At 38.1% G+C, this 18240-nt stretch overlaps 1 protein-coding gene across 2 annotated transcripts in view; it reads left to right on the top strand.

Moving 5' to 3' along the window:
- Positions 1-18240, top strand: part of COG6 (component of oligomeric golgi complex 6) — a 60434-nt gene that overhangs the window by 19634 nt on the left and 22560 nt on the right. For both annotated transcript variants that reach the window (XM_030953332.1, XM_030953410.1), the window contains exons 9-13: positions 3562-3690; positions 3798-3889; positions 8180-8244; positions 12000-12091; positions 13787-13904. In XM_030953332.1, the coding sequence (XP_030809192.1) occupies positions 3562-3690; positions 3798-3889; positions 8180-8244; positions 12000-12091; positions 13787-13904 (496 nt within the window). The remainder of the gene's footprint in view (positions 1-3561; positions 3691-3797; positions 3890-8179; positions 8245-11999; positions 12092-13786; positions 13905-18240) is intronic.

Genomic DNA, 18240 nt, shown 5'->3' with positions numbered 1-18240 from the left:
AGTCACTATGCTGTTTACAGCATTTTATAGGATTACTTTTAGATACAGTTTTATTTTCTGTAATAAATACTTTGTTGAATTATGATACTTTGAAACTTCATAAAGTCATTGTTTTGCTTTCTTAGTTCAAGGGAAGAAAACCCCATCTTGTGCATAAATCCACTGCTGGCCAGTTTAAAATGAATCTGCAAAAGATTTTTTTTCTGACACTTCTGTCACAAACAGCAGTAATAGTATTAACAAAGATAGAATTTGATTGGTAAGATCTTTCCTCTGCCAAAAGGGCAAAAACCCCCTGTTACTGTAGATGATGAAGACACGTGTCTCTCATCATAGATTATCAAGCTTAATTACTTGCTACAGCATATTATCAAAATTGTAGTACTGATGCTTTACATTTTAAATCTCAAGATTTAGTTTATTCCCTTACAAAAAATTTTGCATACCTTTAACAAATTGCTGAGTTCATAATGTAGAAAGTAAGTCACGGGAGAAAATAATTCTAAATAGTTTTTTTGTATTTTAGCACTCTTGTGTGAACTAAACACTTTCCCTCCAAATCACTGCCCTTGCATCTGATAAAGATTGTGATTCAGTTGGGTGAAAGTGAATAAGATAGAGAAGGCGAGAGTTTAGAACCAAATCTACAAATTCTTGTTTCTTTATATTGACTTACCAACTAAAGGTGTCAGAAGGACTGCACTATGGATGAACTTTTTGGGACTGCAGTCAGTAGGGGATGTAAAAAAAACATTTCAGATTGGTTTTCACTTCCTGGCCCTAACAGAAAAATTTAGAACTCTTTCCTAGAAAATGCACGGAGACACAGTTGAAAGCAGTGTTCCTCTTCCATCATCCACTCAGGTTTACAAAGGTTTTTTTCTTCCTCTTTCCCCAGTGATCATTACTGTATATTTTAAACATTAAAGCTGGGTTGAAAAACATCCAAATGTTTTCTTCTCTGAACATGAGTATGTGTAATAACATAGTAGTAAATACTGTGTTCTAGTGTAAATAATAGTTATTGCTGAATTTTTTAACATGCAGGATTTTATAATGGTTATACCATGTTCTACTGAGAGCAAAAGGAAAATTAGTAGTTTCCTTTTTAAAACAAAATTATCATTATTGAATGCTGTTTTCAGAACTAATAATGATCATAAGATCTGTTTTACGGCTGTATATTTAAGATCTATTGTATAGCTGCTTGTTAGAGAGGAAAAAAAAGGCTAACTGGTTTCTACAGATGCTTGAGATTTTTCACTCCAATACTGCTCCTTCTAGACAGTGGGGAGTTGTCATATGCTAGATCTCTTCCACTTTTAATTGCATTATTTTTGTAAATAATAATTTATTAGAATTTTTTGTTAGACTTCTATCAGTTGCAGATATTAACTCTCCAATTTAACAAGTACAGTGTATGAGGAAAAATGCTTCAACAGAAATTTCCAGATTCTTCAGTGTGCTCTTTCCTCACCTCTTTAATATAAGAATTAGGATTAAAAAGAACAAAACTGAAGGTTCCCTCTGACTTTTTATAGCAGAGTAGAAATCTAATTGAATTTAATGTCAAACATTTTTGAAACCATATATTATTTTCTTTTAAATTTTGTTCTCCACATCTATTAAATGTGAATGCTCTGCTTATTATATGCAGACTTACATAAGTCAGTGAATAACATTCTTTTTATTACTATTATTTTATATATAGATGTTCCTCTGCTGTGGTCATTGGTAAGGGACAGCATGCTCACTCATTGGCAATTTTCAGTTACATTGGAAAAATAGATTGTAATGTGTATTTTCTTTCTCTTCTTTTTTAGTTTGTATGTTGTTCAGAGTACTTAAATTAGTTTAAAAAAAATAGAAATGTTCTGTGCCTTGCAAATATAACTGGGATGTTACCAGTGTTCATTTCCCATCCTTCACATGCTTTCATGCTTCAATGCCAAGAGAAAGGTAGCCTGCTCCAGAAATGAGCCATGTGTAAGTTATTGGCACCTCCTCTACCACCAGCAAGCCATTTGAGATAATACATTCTGGGCTGTAATTGTTCATCCATTAAATATCCAGCCAAGATTGCTTTGATTAAAATCACTGAACAACTGTCAAATGAATATTAGTCTATTCCTATGAGTCATTTGGTAGCCTAGAAGGAAGAAGCCTTGTGTTGCAGTGCAGTAAATTGCTGCATCTGTCAGTCAGCTGGATTTTACACAAACAGGAGTCCCAAACCTGTCAAAGATGCTTATGTGTACAAAAATTGAAAAGCTGAGTTTTCATGTATTTAATTCTGGGGATAAGGGAATGGGAGGGTCAGGGAAGAGTTCTCTTTAGTGTCTGTTCAGAGGAGTCAAGAAGATCACAGAGTATGCTGAGTTGGAAGAGACTCACAAAGGTCATGAAATCCAGCTCCTGGCCCTACAAAGCACCGTCCCCAAGAGTGACACTGTGTCCCTGAGAGCATTGTCCAAACACTTCCTGAACTCTGTCAGGCTTGATGCTGTGATCAGTTCTGCTGGGGAACCTCTTCCAGTGCCCAGCCACGCTCTGGGTCAAGAGCTTTTTCTTTAATATCCATCCGAAACCTCTCCTGATGCAACCTCAGGTCCTGTCACTGGTCACCAGAGAGAAGAGATCAGTGCCTGCCTGTTCTCTTCCCCTCATGAGGAAGTTGTAACTGCAGTGAGGTCTCCCCTCAGTCTCCTCCAGGCTGAACACACCAAGTGACCTCAGCCACTCCTCATGCGGCTTCCCCTCCAGGCCCTTCGTCATCCTCGTGGCTCTCCTTTGAACACTTTCTAACATCTTAATGTCTTCTTTATATTGTGGCACCCAAAACTGCCCCCAGCACTTGAGGTAAGGCTGCCTCAGTGCAGAGCAGAGTGGGACAATCCCCTCCCTTTCCTGGCTGGCAATGCTGTGCCTGATGGCCCGCAGGACACTGCAGAAGCAGTCACTTCATTTTTTTCTCTCACCCGCTTTTCTTTCTTCAGTAATATGAACCTGATCGTGGCAAGACTATTGGCCTCTGCCAAAGCTCCTGTGTAGGAAACACGATGCCAAGTACTTCTTTCAGTCTGTTTTGCAATGGTATCAGAGGAGCTACACTAGAAAAAATGTTCAAATTAAGTAGAAAAACCTCACAAATAATAATCTGACAGGTAATTAATTTAGCCTGGAAACTAAGAGCTATCCAACCAAGAAAGAAGAAAAGGACAGTGTATATGCATGTATGTATATATATATAAGACTATATATTGCAGCACCTGTCTGCAATATCAGAAGTCTTGTCTCATCCTGCACATTTGCTCTAGAGCAGACAGGCAGGTGACAGCATAAAATTTGTCTTCTTTTCTCCTGTTTGTCAGATGTACCATAGAGCAGGATGATAGGAATTCTGACATCATCAGATGGTTTTGAATGCTTTATAGTAGAAGCATTGATGCAAGATTTCTAGAACTATAAAAATGTTTACTTGTATTAGCTGTGAGCCTGAACTAATCAACTGTGGTAAGGCAGACTGGGTTTTTTTAACCTGTTTTCATGTTTCAATAACAGATACACATTGGATGAATTTGGGACAGCTAGAAGGAGTGCTGTGGTCCGTGGCTTTATAGATGCTCTTACTAGAGGAGGTCTGGGAGGTACTCCCCGCCCTATTGAAATGCACTCTCATGATCCTCTGAGGTACAGTACAACAAGAATATATATGAAATAACCCTTATTTTGTTGGCTTTTTGAATTCCTGACACCATAAACCACCAATTTACACAGAAATTTCTGTTTTTGTGTAGGTATGTAGGAGACATGCTGGCCTGGTTGCATCAAGCTACAGCTTCTGAAAAAGAGCACTTAGAAGCTATGTTAAAGCTTGTGACTATTCAAGGTAGTACTGGTTTTAAAACATAAATTGTGAAGTGATAGTAAGTCTGTGATAAGAAAGTGTGACTAATTTCTTAGGCTGGGCTTCAGTTACAAGTCTGAGTTTAAATTTTCCTAAAAATAATCTCAGAATAGCTGGTGATTGCATTCTACCAAAAGAGGGCCTGTAACAAAAGAAGAATGTTTCAAAATGCACTCATTTTATTTTACTGTACTTATAGTAGATATACATCAAATTTACAAAGGGACATTTTAGAGTGTAGTTCAGAGTTCAGAAATTGTTTGTAATTTATGTGAATACATGTTTCTTTGAAAACATTACATATTATGTTGAGGATTTTCATTATGCCTTTGCTCTTTTGTTTAGTAATTTTTTAAAAATATAATTCCTTTTTTCTGTAAGTCTCTTTGTTCTACAAGGAAAATGGAATTTTTATCTGTCACTTAACATCATTCCGGGTTTATGGAGGCTGACGTAGGCCACTCACAAATAGGTGAATCTTTTTAATATTAAAACTCTCCTTCAGATCAGAACTGGAGATTCTCATGCTTAGTCTTCAACCTATTTGCTTTGTTTTTAGTAGATTGAACCTATGCTTTAAAGACTTTTATCTTGTAGAAGCTTTAGTATGATTTGCCACCATAGTTTCAGAGAAAGATATTTTATTATAAATTAAGCATGCATACTCAATTGTAACAAACTCATTGTAGGAACTAACATGTGATCAATATCTGGTGAGCTCTTCAGATTGTACGTCTCAATCCTACTCTGGGTTTTAAAGTGAATATGTATTCTGATTTGCCTGACTGCTGTATTGATTGCCTTTCCTTATTAATGGTATGTGAGAAAAGGAGGCTGTTTAGGAACTGTTGTAAATCAAATTGGAGGAATGCTGCTTTTTAAGTGCAGTTACAGTGTACTGTTGAAGTGAATTGAATACTGTTTGCTGACAGTATTTTAGGGAGACAGAAAAGCAGACCTCATGATGGTTTTATGGTAGAGAAAAAGACACGGCAGTTCTTTGTAGATGACTGACAGATGCTTCTGCTGTAACTGGGGAGCCCTTCAGGAAAAAGTCCATTTACATGGAGCATGTAAATGTGTCTGGTTCTGCTGTGGGCTGGACTTCTGTTGCTGTGCTTTGTTCTGAAATTCTCACACTTCTTTGTGTAGTGCTTTGCTTAACTATGAAGTTCTTTGGCCTCCTGACAGGATGTTGGGCTGAGGTGATATGACCATGGAATGAGATATATTTAGAGCATTTCAGCCACAGAGCAAGATACTTGATAATATAGAGAACATAAATATTTGGAGGAGAGATTTTCAACAAAAAATCACCAGGACAAAACCTTTTTCTGGAAAGAATGGTATAAACAAGGGATTCACTATTTCAGTCTGAAGGAAAAATATGTTTTCTGAAGCTCTCCAGGAGTGGGTCTGCTATCACTGTTGCACAGTTTTCAAGAAATTTAAAGAGGAATTCTTCCTTTCATACTGGGAGCTTAGGAGGTGCTGTCTGTAACTATTTCTCTGTATCTTGGAGGAATTTTTTTTGATGACAAGGATAGTGATGTGGTAAGGTCTGTAAGACAAAACAGTACTTAATAGGATACCACTGGATTTAACAAGAAACAGTTATGGGCAGTGGAACCCCAAAGTACCCTGAGATTATCTCTTCTTTATAAATTCAGGTCCTGAGTTGGTAGTTAGGACAGCATCTGTGGTACTGAAAAAATCAAGCTGAATTTTCTGTGCTGTTGTGCAGTTTTTAGGTGTCTGGCTGTGCAAGCTAGAGTAAAAATTGAGTTAATTTCATGTAGCTATTTAACAAGTGGACATCTTGTTTATTTGCAGTTAGAGATAAGGACAGAGATTTGCATCTTCAGAATGCAGTGCTTCCTAACAAAATTTGAGATCTAATGTAAGCATTTCTGGAGACTTTTATCACAAACTGGGTTTTTTTTCCATTCCCCTATAGAGGGAGCCCAAGCAACTGCCATAGATAAAACACCTACCTGACTGTCTGAAGTTAGGTCAGTCAGATATTTTCACTTCAATTTCAGCTTGAGTAGTTTTTTGCAGCTGGAACTACTTCTATAGGAACTATTTTCCTTCAGGTGTGTCTGTACTGAGTTCAGATTTCTGTTTAAATTCTCCTATAAGCTCTATGTACCTTCAAGACTGTGGAGAGTGTGGTAAATCACAGCTATAGAAAAATTTCCCTTCTCAAAAAACAGCCAAAAAAAAGCCACTTGTATACCTGTTGGTGAATATGGTCCCACTGGATGAAAAATTGTATGTGTGGAACTTCTTTCTTTGAGAAATGTTTCCATCCCAGTTTTTACTTTAAAGTGACCAGACTATGTAGCCCATAAGCAGAGTGTGCAAGGATGGTTTTTAAAAAGTTGTAAAATGTTAAGCTTGCAAAAATTAGCTGTTTCAGATTAATCTGACCAAAAATGCTATTAAAATTTTAAGTGCTGAAAACACATTCAGAAAGGTTTAACTCTTTTGCTGGACAAGCATAAAGGAGCTGGTTTTCCTCTTCAGAGTTTAGGTATTCTATAGCTAGCAGGAGCCTCCCAGTCATAAAGAAATCTTCTCTTGCACAGAATTGAGAATTGCAGGCATTTTAGGAGATGCAGTAGAAACCCATTTTTTGCGGAGTTACAGGAACCCAGATGGAGAAGAGAAGCTAAACAAAGTCCAAAAATGATCTCTCCTTTTATAGAAGGATAGTCAGGGAAAAATTATATATGATGTAGCAAGGAGTTGGAAGTGTATCTTCAGTTATGAGCTGTATTCTAAAAGTTATTTTGGACCTTTGAGAATTGTTTATTCTGTAATTCTTTTATGTCAAACTTGCACTACTTATATAACCCATTCTGCTGGAAGATTTCACTGCTTTTGGAATCCAGATATTCTAATTGGACATGAAAATACATACGAAGGCACAAGCATGTGGTATCTCAAAAATTTTATTCCATGTCCTTTGGTATTCAAGCTTGTATATTTTTTAAGCTAAAATTTTCATACCAAACAACTTGTTTTTAAGTCAATCTGGTCTAGATATACTATTGCAAATATGTGCTAGGTACTTGTTACATTGATGAGCAGTACAAGTGTGACTGTTCCTACTAAAAAATGTGTAAATTGCTAAGGTCTATCTGGGAGCTAGCCATTACGTAAAAGAGCATGCATGCTGTGGTTTGTAATCTTGCTTTTTGCCTTGATATCAGTACTCAAGTATATAAGTGTATTTTTATTACCTTACCAATTCAGTATGTTGAAATTCTTATAGCCACCACACTGAATTCAGTTGTTACTGCTTATGTGGCTTTCCGTGTAACTTGGTGTAAAGAGGCATTGGCACAGATCTCTGATCTTTCATTATTTTTACTCTCTGAGTTAATCTGTCTCACTCTGAAATAAGCAAAATATAGCTTCGGGTCACCTGATTTCTGTCGCCTGTCACAGTCAGTTTGTTTACTTTCATTGCATGGGTCCCATCTGAAGATGAACTCCTGTTGACAAGTTTTAAATTAGAATTAAAGTATTGCTTTCTCCATAAATCTGTTCTGAGTTGTTACTGAAGTGAGAGCTTGAAGATCTGTTGCTTTCAGCTTGATTGATTTATGACAGCACTGGTTGCCATGCAACAATTCATTTGTGTTTCGTACTAAGATAGGGCAATATTCTCCTTTGTACATGGTTCTGTGAAAGATGAGTTTCAATTGCTGCTGGGGAGGAAGCGTTTGCCAGCGCTCTAGCACGCAGCAGTGTGGAGGTACACATGTCACTCCATTAGTAGCAGCACCACGAGCTCGTCAGTAAGCAGCGCTGACAGACACGTGTGTTTGCCAGTCAGGCCTTGCAAATGGGCTGTGCTGCTGCTCCTCGAGTGTCTCACCAGCCTGGTGGGGTTTTGGGTGTTTTTCTAGTTTAATTTCATGAAGCGCTAATATTGAGCCTTACTGAGATTTAGCTTCTTGCTAAATCATTTATTCTTCCCCTTGCTGCTTCTACCTCATATTCCCACGCACTGTGTTGCCCTAGGAAGCAATTGCATAGCAAAAGGTAATGACTCCGGGACTGTTTTGCCATGCAGCTATTTCTTAATGGTTAGATTGGAGGTACAGTGGAGGTGTGAACTAGTTGTGTGGAGAAAAGAACACACAGTTCATAATGCTTTTTATGGAGGAGTACCTCCTACATTTGTTTATTTGTTTTATAATCTTGAAGAAAAGAGAATTACATTTGCATAATCTTAGCATGTGTTTGCATTAACTATAGGTGTGGAAGAAAATATTCAAGAAGTAGTTGGGCACATCACAGAAGGTGTCTGCAGGCCTCTGAAGGTGAAGTATTTTGTTTTCCTTAGCACTCTAAATACAAAAGCTGTTCTGTCATGTTTTTTCAGAACTTGTGCTCCCATCTCCTCATTTCGTTTTCATTGCCCTTGGTTAAGAATTAGATTGTTGACTTCGGAAGGATTTTTTCTCAAATTAAAGATTCCTTTGTTCATAGATGTCTGGTTTATAATAGTCATATAAGGAGGGATACTAGGATGCTAAATTTGAGTTTTGATATTGGTTTGCTTTTCCTACATTGAGGAGTACTGATGTATAAAATTACAGCTTTGTGGTAAGTGTATGGGAATAGCCGTAGTGGTGGTAGTAGTCAAATAAAAAATCAATGTAATTTACTAACCTGTTTTTCATAGTGACCATTATGCTTAGGGAAGAGTGTACAGGTTGTGCAGTTGTGTCATACTTCTGTAGGATAGTTTCCTTGCCTGTTTGTGAATATACTAAGGACTTACTGAGCCATAACTTCTTTGTATATAATAGATTTCAGTAGATGTTTTCCTTTGAGCATGTCAAATTGATATAAACTGTTGATATTCACAACATATCCTTCAGGAGGCAAGTGAATGTTTCAGCTCTTGTGTGAAAAGCCAGTTCCTTTTGTGGTTTGTGGGGTTTTTTGGGGGGTTGTTTTAATAACTCATACTCTTGTATTTTAAAGACACCATGAAAAATTGTTTCCTAATTACCATCTTTATGCTACCTCAGTTTTTTGTATTTGTCACATCCTGTCTTTTTTTCAAACTACAGCCTTAGTAAGTTTAGGGGACACGTGATAGAAATCCTTAATGATGATCCATCAAATGATTGCCTGACTTGTCTATTGTATGTGCTTCACATAAGCACCGAAGTAATCAAAGTGATGAAGCTGATACCAATTATTGCCTGACTGTGCAGTGTATAAATCCAGGTGGTTTTAAAGCAAAATCTACTGTGCCTCAATATGATTATAATAAATTTCTCTTAGGATTCTGTAGCTATAACAACCGTATCCACTTGACAAATACTCAGTTTCAAATGTGAACAGCTAGTTTTTGGATACTACACGTAAGTTTGTGATAAGAAGAGGATAAGGTCTGGAGAGAGGTAAAATTCAAAAAGGTGCCGTTTAGAAAGTCACAGAATTACAGAAGAATTGAGATTAGAAAGGACATCTGAAGGTCACTTGGTCCAAACTCCCAACTGAGACTGGACCACCTAGAGCTGGTTGCCCAGGGCTGTGTCCCGGTGACTTTTAAATACTTTCAAGGATGGAGGCTCCACAGCCTCACTGGGCAGCATATGCCAGTGCTCAGCCACCTACCTGCGCAGTAAAAAAAAAAGTGTTCCCAGATGTTCAGACAGAATCTCTTGTCTTTCAGTTTTGTGCCTGTTGCCACAGAATTATGATCATCCTTCACAACCTTTTTGTTTTTGATCTGTTGGAAGACACCTGTCCTGATAGACACACAATCACCACAGCTTTGTTTTTTTGGAAGATGTTTCCAAACTTTCTGTACTATTGAATGAGTTCTGTTAATACTGAATGCTGATGTTTGAGTTCAACATTTCTGTGCATTCCAACAAAGTTATTAGGAATGAAATCAAACTCCTGTGTAAGTCAGAGGAAGTTTTGGTCTTGATCTGAGTGCTTGTGATTTTTATAGTTAAGTACACAGTAAGTTTAATTTCAGTTGCCAAACTCTTTACACTTACATGCTGGTAGTCTCTTTAGAAATAATCCCCTGAAATATTGTTGTTGGTTAGTTACTGTGCTAGTAAAAAGAAAATCCTAAAAGAACAGTTAAAGACTTCCCATTGTATTCTGTATTTTAATAGAATGCAACTTACATTAATTCACTGACAGTCTCGACTTTCCAGTAAAGAGTATGAAACACTTATTGTTTCCTGACGGGAAGGAAAAAAAAAAGGTAGAAAAAATCCCGCCTGAGAAGCCCCCAAGCAGAAGAACCTTGAGACAATGCATAATAGGTAATTAGATAATTACAAGCCACCATGTTCAGAGGAACAACAGTAATTGTTTCAGTTTGGAGCAGTCTTTTCTACAATACATTGTAGTATGGTTATGCTTACATGCAGACTAAATTGCCCACATTTCTTGCTGATAGTTGATTTGTGTTTTAGGCACGTAGGTGACTCTTGAATACTCCCTAGTGGTAGATCTTAGCACAGGCCTCTCATTTCAGATGGAGGTAGGAGAATCCTAAAAAAAATTTAAATTAAACTCCTCAGCTTTTCCATAACATGTAAGATGAGTTGAAAGCAAAATGTCTTTGATGCCCTGTGTGGACTGCAGGTAGTCTTTTATGGTCAGCTAACAATAGGACATACAGGACTGAAAAATAGTAAGAGCTCTAAGTCCAAAGCTTCCCCAAACAGGTTAGGTTGTGTCGCTTGCAAATTTTGGATCTCCAGTGCAGTGAAGACTTCTGTATGGGAAGCAGCAGTTCTTCTTTTCCCACTTTGTCTTTTTGATTTTTATTTTTCTGTCATGATCCTAAAATCTTATTTTTTCCCTTTTCTTTTGCCTGTTCTCTTGTTCACTTTTTAATTATTTTATTTACTTTCAGTTATTCCTTTTTTTTGTTGTTGTTGTTAATGTATTGTTTTCCCTCTTTTTCCCCTGCCTGCCTTATTCTCTTTTGCTGTACAACTAGAATGTACTCAGTATCCATGCCCACAGGTAACACTGGAGACATATATTTGTATATAGACCTCTGTATATACAAACACATTGAAGAGCAAAGTTCACCTTTGTGTTGAAATAAACTTCGTGCATTAAGTATTGCGAATAAGAGTTAAAAAGTATTAATTGCTTTTGGGCTGTGAATTAGATGCAAACTGAAAGGATTGAGAAAACATAATCTTGGTTGGTTCTCCCTAGAGCTGACTGTGAGAAGAAGGGACTGCAGCGCATCATTTTCCATTGAATGGCAAATAACTTGGGAGAGTGGGTGATGGCTGCTGATTTGTGTGTAGCCCTTTCACACTCAGGCATGTAGGGGAGCAGTGCAGGATAAGTCACTGTCTATTCTGCTTCATAAGTGCACAAAGATTGGCCCTGGGGCAGCTTTTTATGAGTGGATTGAGACTGTGTGTACCAAGGAGACATGACATCAGTTGTCCAACTATAAAGACACTCAGCACCATTTTGTTGTGTAGCCAGCATCTCCTGGTTGAGATAAACAATCAGCATAGCTGGTAGGAGACATATATGCTCTCCTTTCAGGGAAGAATTTATTCATCCAGGTAAAATTTGTTTCTTAGGCAAAATACCTAATATTTTGGTGTTCTGAATTTCTGCATGATGATAGAAATCTACTGCTGTAGTTTAGTGATTCTGCAGCATTGCAGCTGTTCTTGCTATTCAGTGCTGGGGAAGACTCCAGTATGTACATTGTGGTATTAATCCATAAAATGATCTCAGTATTTTTAAATTTCCAATAACAGCAGAAGTCTGTAGGGGCTTTAGGATTTTTGGAAGGGTTTTTGGGTTTGGGTTTGTTTTTGGGTTGTTTCTTTTTTTAAGGGTGCATATACCTATTTGTTTTCTGCCCAGATGCTTGGCAGCCCAGAAGCACTTCAGTTCAAGCCAAACATTAAAGTTAACTGGACATTCTCTTTTAAAATTTATTTCTGATTGAATTTATTTTTCAAAAATCTGAGATATATTGCATATAAAGTCATAGAAGGCTGGCTTTCAGAATTTATGACCTGAAGGATGTTTGTATTTGTTCATGCTGCAGGTTAGAATTGAGCAGGTGATTGTTGCTGAGCCAGGAGCAGTTTTACTGTACAAGATTTCTAATTTGCTCAAGTTCTATCACCATACAATCAGGTATGAAAAATTACAAAATATGTTAAAAATGCCTTTTTTCCCTAATTGTACATGTAAGAACAAATCTGCTAGGAAGAGTACTTCTGTTGCTTAGTTGTTGCTCTGCACTATGACATCAACTAGAAACATATGTGATAATAAGCAGAAACCATTTACCCATTGCCATTCCTCAGTTCATATCAAAACTGCTTTGGAATAAATCATCAGTTTGGCACAATAACTCTTTCTTTATTGTTCTGTGTAGATTCAAATAGTATACAAAAAAACTCTCCGCAATATTTCATATGACAAAGTCAAGTCCCCTTTGAGAAAATGTTACTAAATAAAACTTCTTCCGATTTTGGTTTTTTTTTTTATTTGGTTTGTTTTTGTTTTGTTTCAAATAGTTGTGTTTTGATAACTTTTTTTCCGTAATTATACACTCCCTTATCTTACTGTTGAAGATGCACTGATCACCTTCCAACCTCTTAGAGGCCACTAGGAATACAGAAACTGGAGAAAAGCCAGAGCTGCTAATTTATATATCATTTATATGTTGTGGCATATGCTGTAGTTCACGTTAGTTAGAAAGAGCAGTAGGAGAAAAATCTTCCTCCACAGCCCTGGACTGAATTGCTGAGAATTTGAAACATTAATATTACTAGTTGAACTTCTCTGTCCGAAAATACTTCAGATGTTGGGCAGACTGGAATAAGTGGTTCTTGGGCACCTCCCACCTTACTTAAATTCCTCAATTGTGATAGCAGGACTATTGTAGAACACATGTGAGACCTAGTCTTAATTTTATTGTCCAAAAATCCTGGAACATTTTGGTGTTGCTTTTCTGTCTCCAAAGTTAGCGTTTCCCCATGGTTATGAAGCTTGGTGCAATTGGAAATGTGATGTTAAAATGGAAGATCTTAGGCAGTCTTGTCTGTTGGTTTCTGTCTTGTTAACACCACAATGTTTAAAGACCACTGAAGTACCTTCTACTAGCTGAATAATTTCCTCTGCATAGGGAAGGTGCACCTTACTAATAAAAGGAAAAATCAGTTTGAGAAATGGTCTGTTAAACACAAGATGGCAATCTGAAAATCGAGATAGAGGTTTGATCCTATTATGACCCAAAGAATTTTCACTGACAGTTTGTAGCTTAAAAGTGCAATTCCTATAGCCAGAGGGAGGCTATATCTGTGAGAGGAGCATAGTCCTGTAGTGCCATTTAAGGGTTATGTGATGTCTGTGCTAAGTGTGATAGTTTAACACTCAGAATAGCAAGGCATGAATTCTTACAGTTTTGGGGATGCCCAGCATCTCAGTGCAGAAATGAGAGAGGTAATGCTGTCCCTAACAGGCAGTATGATAGAATAGCATTAACCCTTTTTGTTATGTAATTTGTTTTTGATAACAGAAGTAGATTTATTGCATAAGAAAGCAAAAATCTGGTAAATTTTAGTACTCTACAAAAAAGTTTGATAGACTATGTTTAATATTTGCTTAATGATATACTTGATATTTCAAGATGCTTCAAAATTGTACAGCTTTCATGTTCTTACAGTTAGCTTATCTCTTAGCCACTATGGAGAATTGTTCCCTGCAATTATTTGTTCTAAATTTTAAACTTTGAAAATAATATTTTTTAAAATTATATTTAAGTATTTGACTATCATTTTGTTTCCCCTTTAGATTCATTAAATAATTTTAATTTTTTTTCAGTGGTATTGTAGGAAACAGTGCAGCCACACTTCTGACAACAATTGAAGAAATGCATTTGCTGAGCAAGAAAATATTCTTTAATAGCCTGAGTCTTCATGCAAGTAAACTAATGGACAAGGTTTGTTTCAAAATCATACAGCTTTTATGTTTCAAAACATGCTTGCATTTCCCTTTTGTCTAGTAAGATTACTGAATAAGTAGCTGGTTTATATGTTAGCTTTTCCTAAAGTTGAAGACTTGTATTTTCAGTATTTTAGTCATAGAACTACATTACAAACTTGCTGTTTATATTTTAATTCTAATAATGGTGGAGGTGCCGCGGCCAGGTGGAGGGGAGAAACACACCGATGCGATGCGAGTAAAAGAAGCTCCATTTATTGCCTCTATCAGCGCTACTAATATACAGTAAAACTTTCTTGTACACGCGATCACGCAGAATATGATTGGATCCTCCGCCTTGTTCACGAGGCTGGCACGAGTCTTGTCTCTGCAGTCATTGGTTGCCAATCCATGCTCATTGGTTGCTACATATGACGATAATCATTTCTAAGTTTTGCTTTTCTGTAGCCCTGGAATTCCGTTATTCTGATAAGCTTGGCACATAGTACTTCTATTTTTCTCTCCTCAAGGACACTGTAACTGCTACAGCTACTTCCCATGCCTGCAACCCCCAACATCTCCCCCTCTTTTTTCAAATAAGGCGTTTGTGATAATCTTTGCATAGTACATTGCGCGATACATGGCTTAAAAAGCAAAATAAGCAACAAAATATACAAAGGTTCTACATACATCATAATCCTGGTATTATGCGTTGACTAACCCATAGCTTTTTCCCGCAAGATCCACATCTAATAGCTATCCAAGCAAAGCATTCACAGTTGTCGCAAGCAAGACAAGGTCGATCAGAAAGATCTGCTACCTGAAATTCTCTAATATATTCTAACGCATCAAGAAATCCTGATAAAGAATTACTTCTTTCTAACACTCTGTCCAGTCCTTTAGAAATACCCTTAAACTTTTCCAGTTGAGGACGCAACACCAGTTGTATCTTGTTTTCCACGCGTCTCAAGTCGTGGCCCTGAAGCTCCTGGAGGGCCCGAATCATTTTCTTCAGTTTTGTCCAAGCCAGTGACTTTGTCGGAATCAGCAATACGGTTAATCCATGGTTTTACCCATTTTGCAGGAACCCAGCGTGGTCGATCTTTTCCTGCGGAAACACAAGCATATCCCCGTCCCCAAGTTAATAATATTACTGGCTCTTTATCCCATCTACCTGTGTGTGGGTTCCATGTGACCACGGGAGCCCTTAATATTGGCTCCTCCGTGGTAAACTGCAATTGTATGGGTTTGATATCCTGTTTTTCATTGAGTGCTATTGGATTTTTCCAATTCAGGACATAACATGCTTTTGCCACTCTGTCATGTGGTGAGAGGGAAATCTCCCCCTCTTTTTTCAAAGCAGCGATCAAACGCTTTAGATCTTGATGTCGTCTTTCAATAATTCCTTGGCCCGTGCTGTTATAAGGCACTCCTGTAATATGCTTAATGTTCCATTGCTGCAAGAATGTTTCAGTCCATTTACCAACATAAGCGGGCCCATTATCTGTTTTTATAATCTCTGGAACTCCTAAAGCTGCGAAAGCCTGTAACCAGTGTTGTTTAACTGCTCGGAAGGCGGTCGTGGTCGCAAGAGTCGCCCAAACCGCATGACTGTAAGTGTCCACCGAGACGTGCATGTATTTTAATTGTCCAAAAGGCGCATATTCTGTAACATCTGTTTGCCACACCTTCTGTGGCCCCAAGCCTCTAGGATTTACTCCACTATGTTGTATGGGGCTTATTCTAGCACAATCCGGGCAAGATGCTACAATATTTCTTGCTTGTGTCCTTGAAATACCGAAGTCCTGTTGCAGTCCCTTAGAAGATTGATGAAAAAATTCATGAGACCTTTGTGCATCGGTCAGAGTGGCCACAAGACATCCACCTGCTACAGCATTATCAATGACTTGATTTCCTGTAGTCATAATTCCAGGCACATTTGTATGACTGCGTATGTGACTGCACCAAAGGGGCTCAGTTCTTTCTTTTAAAAGTCCTTTTAATTGAATTACCAGTTGTTCAATTTTTTCTGTGCCAATTTTGCCAATTTTTGCATAATCTATTCGATTGACTAAGCTAACTGCGTATGCAGAATCAGCTATAATATTTAAAGGCTCTTTTGCAAAGTGCTGTAAGACTTGTACAATCGCTTGCAATTCCAATATTTGAACAGATTTTTCTTTTTCCATCCATACTTTTGTTTCCCATTGCCCTTTTATCATTAAAGCATACCCATATTTTCCTGTTTTTCCACTGGCATCTGTAAATACAGTAATAGCCCCTACAATTGGCTTTTCTTTTATTAATGGTCCTCTCATAATGATAGCTGTAGTTTTAAACAATGGATGAGAGGGATAGTGAATGGACATTTCTATGCCAGCGGTAGCTAGCGCAAATGTCACGCTTTGCATTGACCACTCTTGAATCAAATCCTTAGTTTTCCAGGGAACAATTATTAAATCTGGATCACGAGCAAAAACCAGATGCACCCTTTCCTTAGCTTTTAACAGTAATGCTCCAATGTATTCAGGACAGGTAGTAACTGAGGCAGTGGGTAAAAAAGATGGAAAAACCCATTCTAAAATTCTGAGTCTACTTTCCTCTATTTGGGCAAGGATGGCAGATCGACTGTGTTCAGGGCCATAAACTATAATACTGATGGGCAGTTGAGGGTCATACCTGTAAGCCTGTTGCTGATCAATTTTCCTGGTAATATTCTCTAAGGCATTTTTGGCCCCCAAGGTCAATTGTCGGGGCTCACAAGGATCTACTGAGCCTCGCAATAATTCAAAAAGAGGTTCCATATCCTCGTTTGAGATTCCACACCATGTTCGAATCCACTGCAGCTCACCCACCAATTTTTGCACATCATTTACAGTGGCAATGTCACTATGCAATTTTAATTTGCCTGGTCTAATGCGAGTTTCTGTGACCATCATTCCCAAATAATTCCAGGGGCTTTGCCTTTGTACCTTTTCAGGGGCTATGGATAGTCCATACTTTTTCAGCAATATAATAAGCCTCTCCTCGGCCTGAGGTTCTAATTCTTGTGGAGTAGCAATAAGAATATCATCCATGTAATGATACACTGTGGGCTCTGGATATTCCTTCTTCCACTCAGTTAATGCCAAATCTACATACCATGGACAAATTATAGGACTGTTCCGACTTCCTTGTGGCAGAATAGCCCATTCATACCTTTGTGCAGGCCTGGCTACATTCTCTTGTGGGACACTGAAGGCAAACCTTTCTGTATCTTCAGGGTGCAATGGGATAGAGAAAAAACAATCTTTTAAATCAACAACTAACAATTTCCAGTCCTTTTTTAATGCAGCAGGAGAAGGTAAACCTGGTTGCAATGCCCCCATTGGTTTCATGATTGCATTCACCTTTCGCAAAATCATGTAGCAATCGCCATTTTCCTGATTTCCTTTTAATAACAAAAATGGGCGTATTCCATTCACTAACAGAGGGCTTTATATGGCCTAATTTTAACTGTTCATCCACTAGCGTGGAAACTGCTTCCAATTTCTCCTTGGTTAATGGCCACTGAGGCACCCAAACAGGCTCATCTGATTTCCATTTTAACTTAAGCGTGGGTGGCCTCTGTCCCTCAGCGGCCAATGTTAAAAATGCTGAGTCTGTAATGTCATCCCCCATTGACTCATGACGTCTCGTCCAAGGATCCACAGAGGCGTATGCAATATGAAGGGATGCACCCAGGCTTTCTTTCCCTCTTTACAATCTGTGAAACAAACCAAATTGATACTTTGCATTGAAGTGGATTCTCCTCCGATCCCACTAACCATGGTGCTAACCGAGCGGAGGCCCCAAGATTTTGGCCAAGCACTATATGGAATGATTGCAACATCTGCACCAGTGTCTAACATCATCTCTACTTCGCCAATGCGCTGAGCTGACCCTTGGCAAGATATATATACCAGATGTAATGGACGTTCCTTACTTACCAAAGTAGTAAACATTATCACAGGTCCTGCTGTATTGCCAGAACTGCCAAAAGCACCTTCCCCTCTCGTCTGGTTCATTGATACTGGCACCTGTGCTCTGAAAGGAATCAATTGGGCAATTCTGCTACCTTGGTTAAGGGTTGCTGGAGGAGCAAACACTTTCACCATTATTTTTATTACCCCCTCATAATCTGAATCAATCAATCCTGGCATAACAAATATTCCCTGTCTGCTTATAGAAGATCTGCCAATTAACGATGCACTTAACCCATGTCCCAGTGGTCCTGAGGCTGTGGAATCAATCAAGGTTACCTCTGTAGTATCAATAGTCACTGTCCTTGCCACGGCCAAATCGACTCTTGCGCTTCCTCAGGTGGCAGCGGCGAG

The sequence above is a fragment of the Camarhynchus parvulus genome, chromosome 1, assembly GCF_901933205.1.
Source record: "Camarhynchus parvulus chromosome 1, STF_HiC, whole genome shotgun sequence".
In the NCBI taxonomy this organism is placed as follows: domain Eukaryota; kingdom Metazoa; phylum Chordata; class Aves; order Passeriformes; family Thraupidae; genus Camarhynchus; species Camarhynchus parvulus.
The sequence above is the reverse complement of the archived record's forward strand: the minus strand, read 5'-3'. Positions and strand labels throughout refer to the sequence as shown.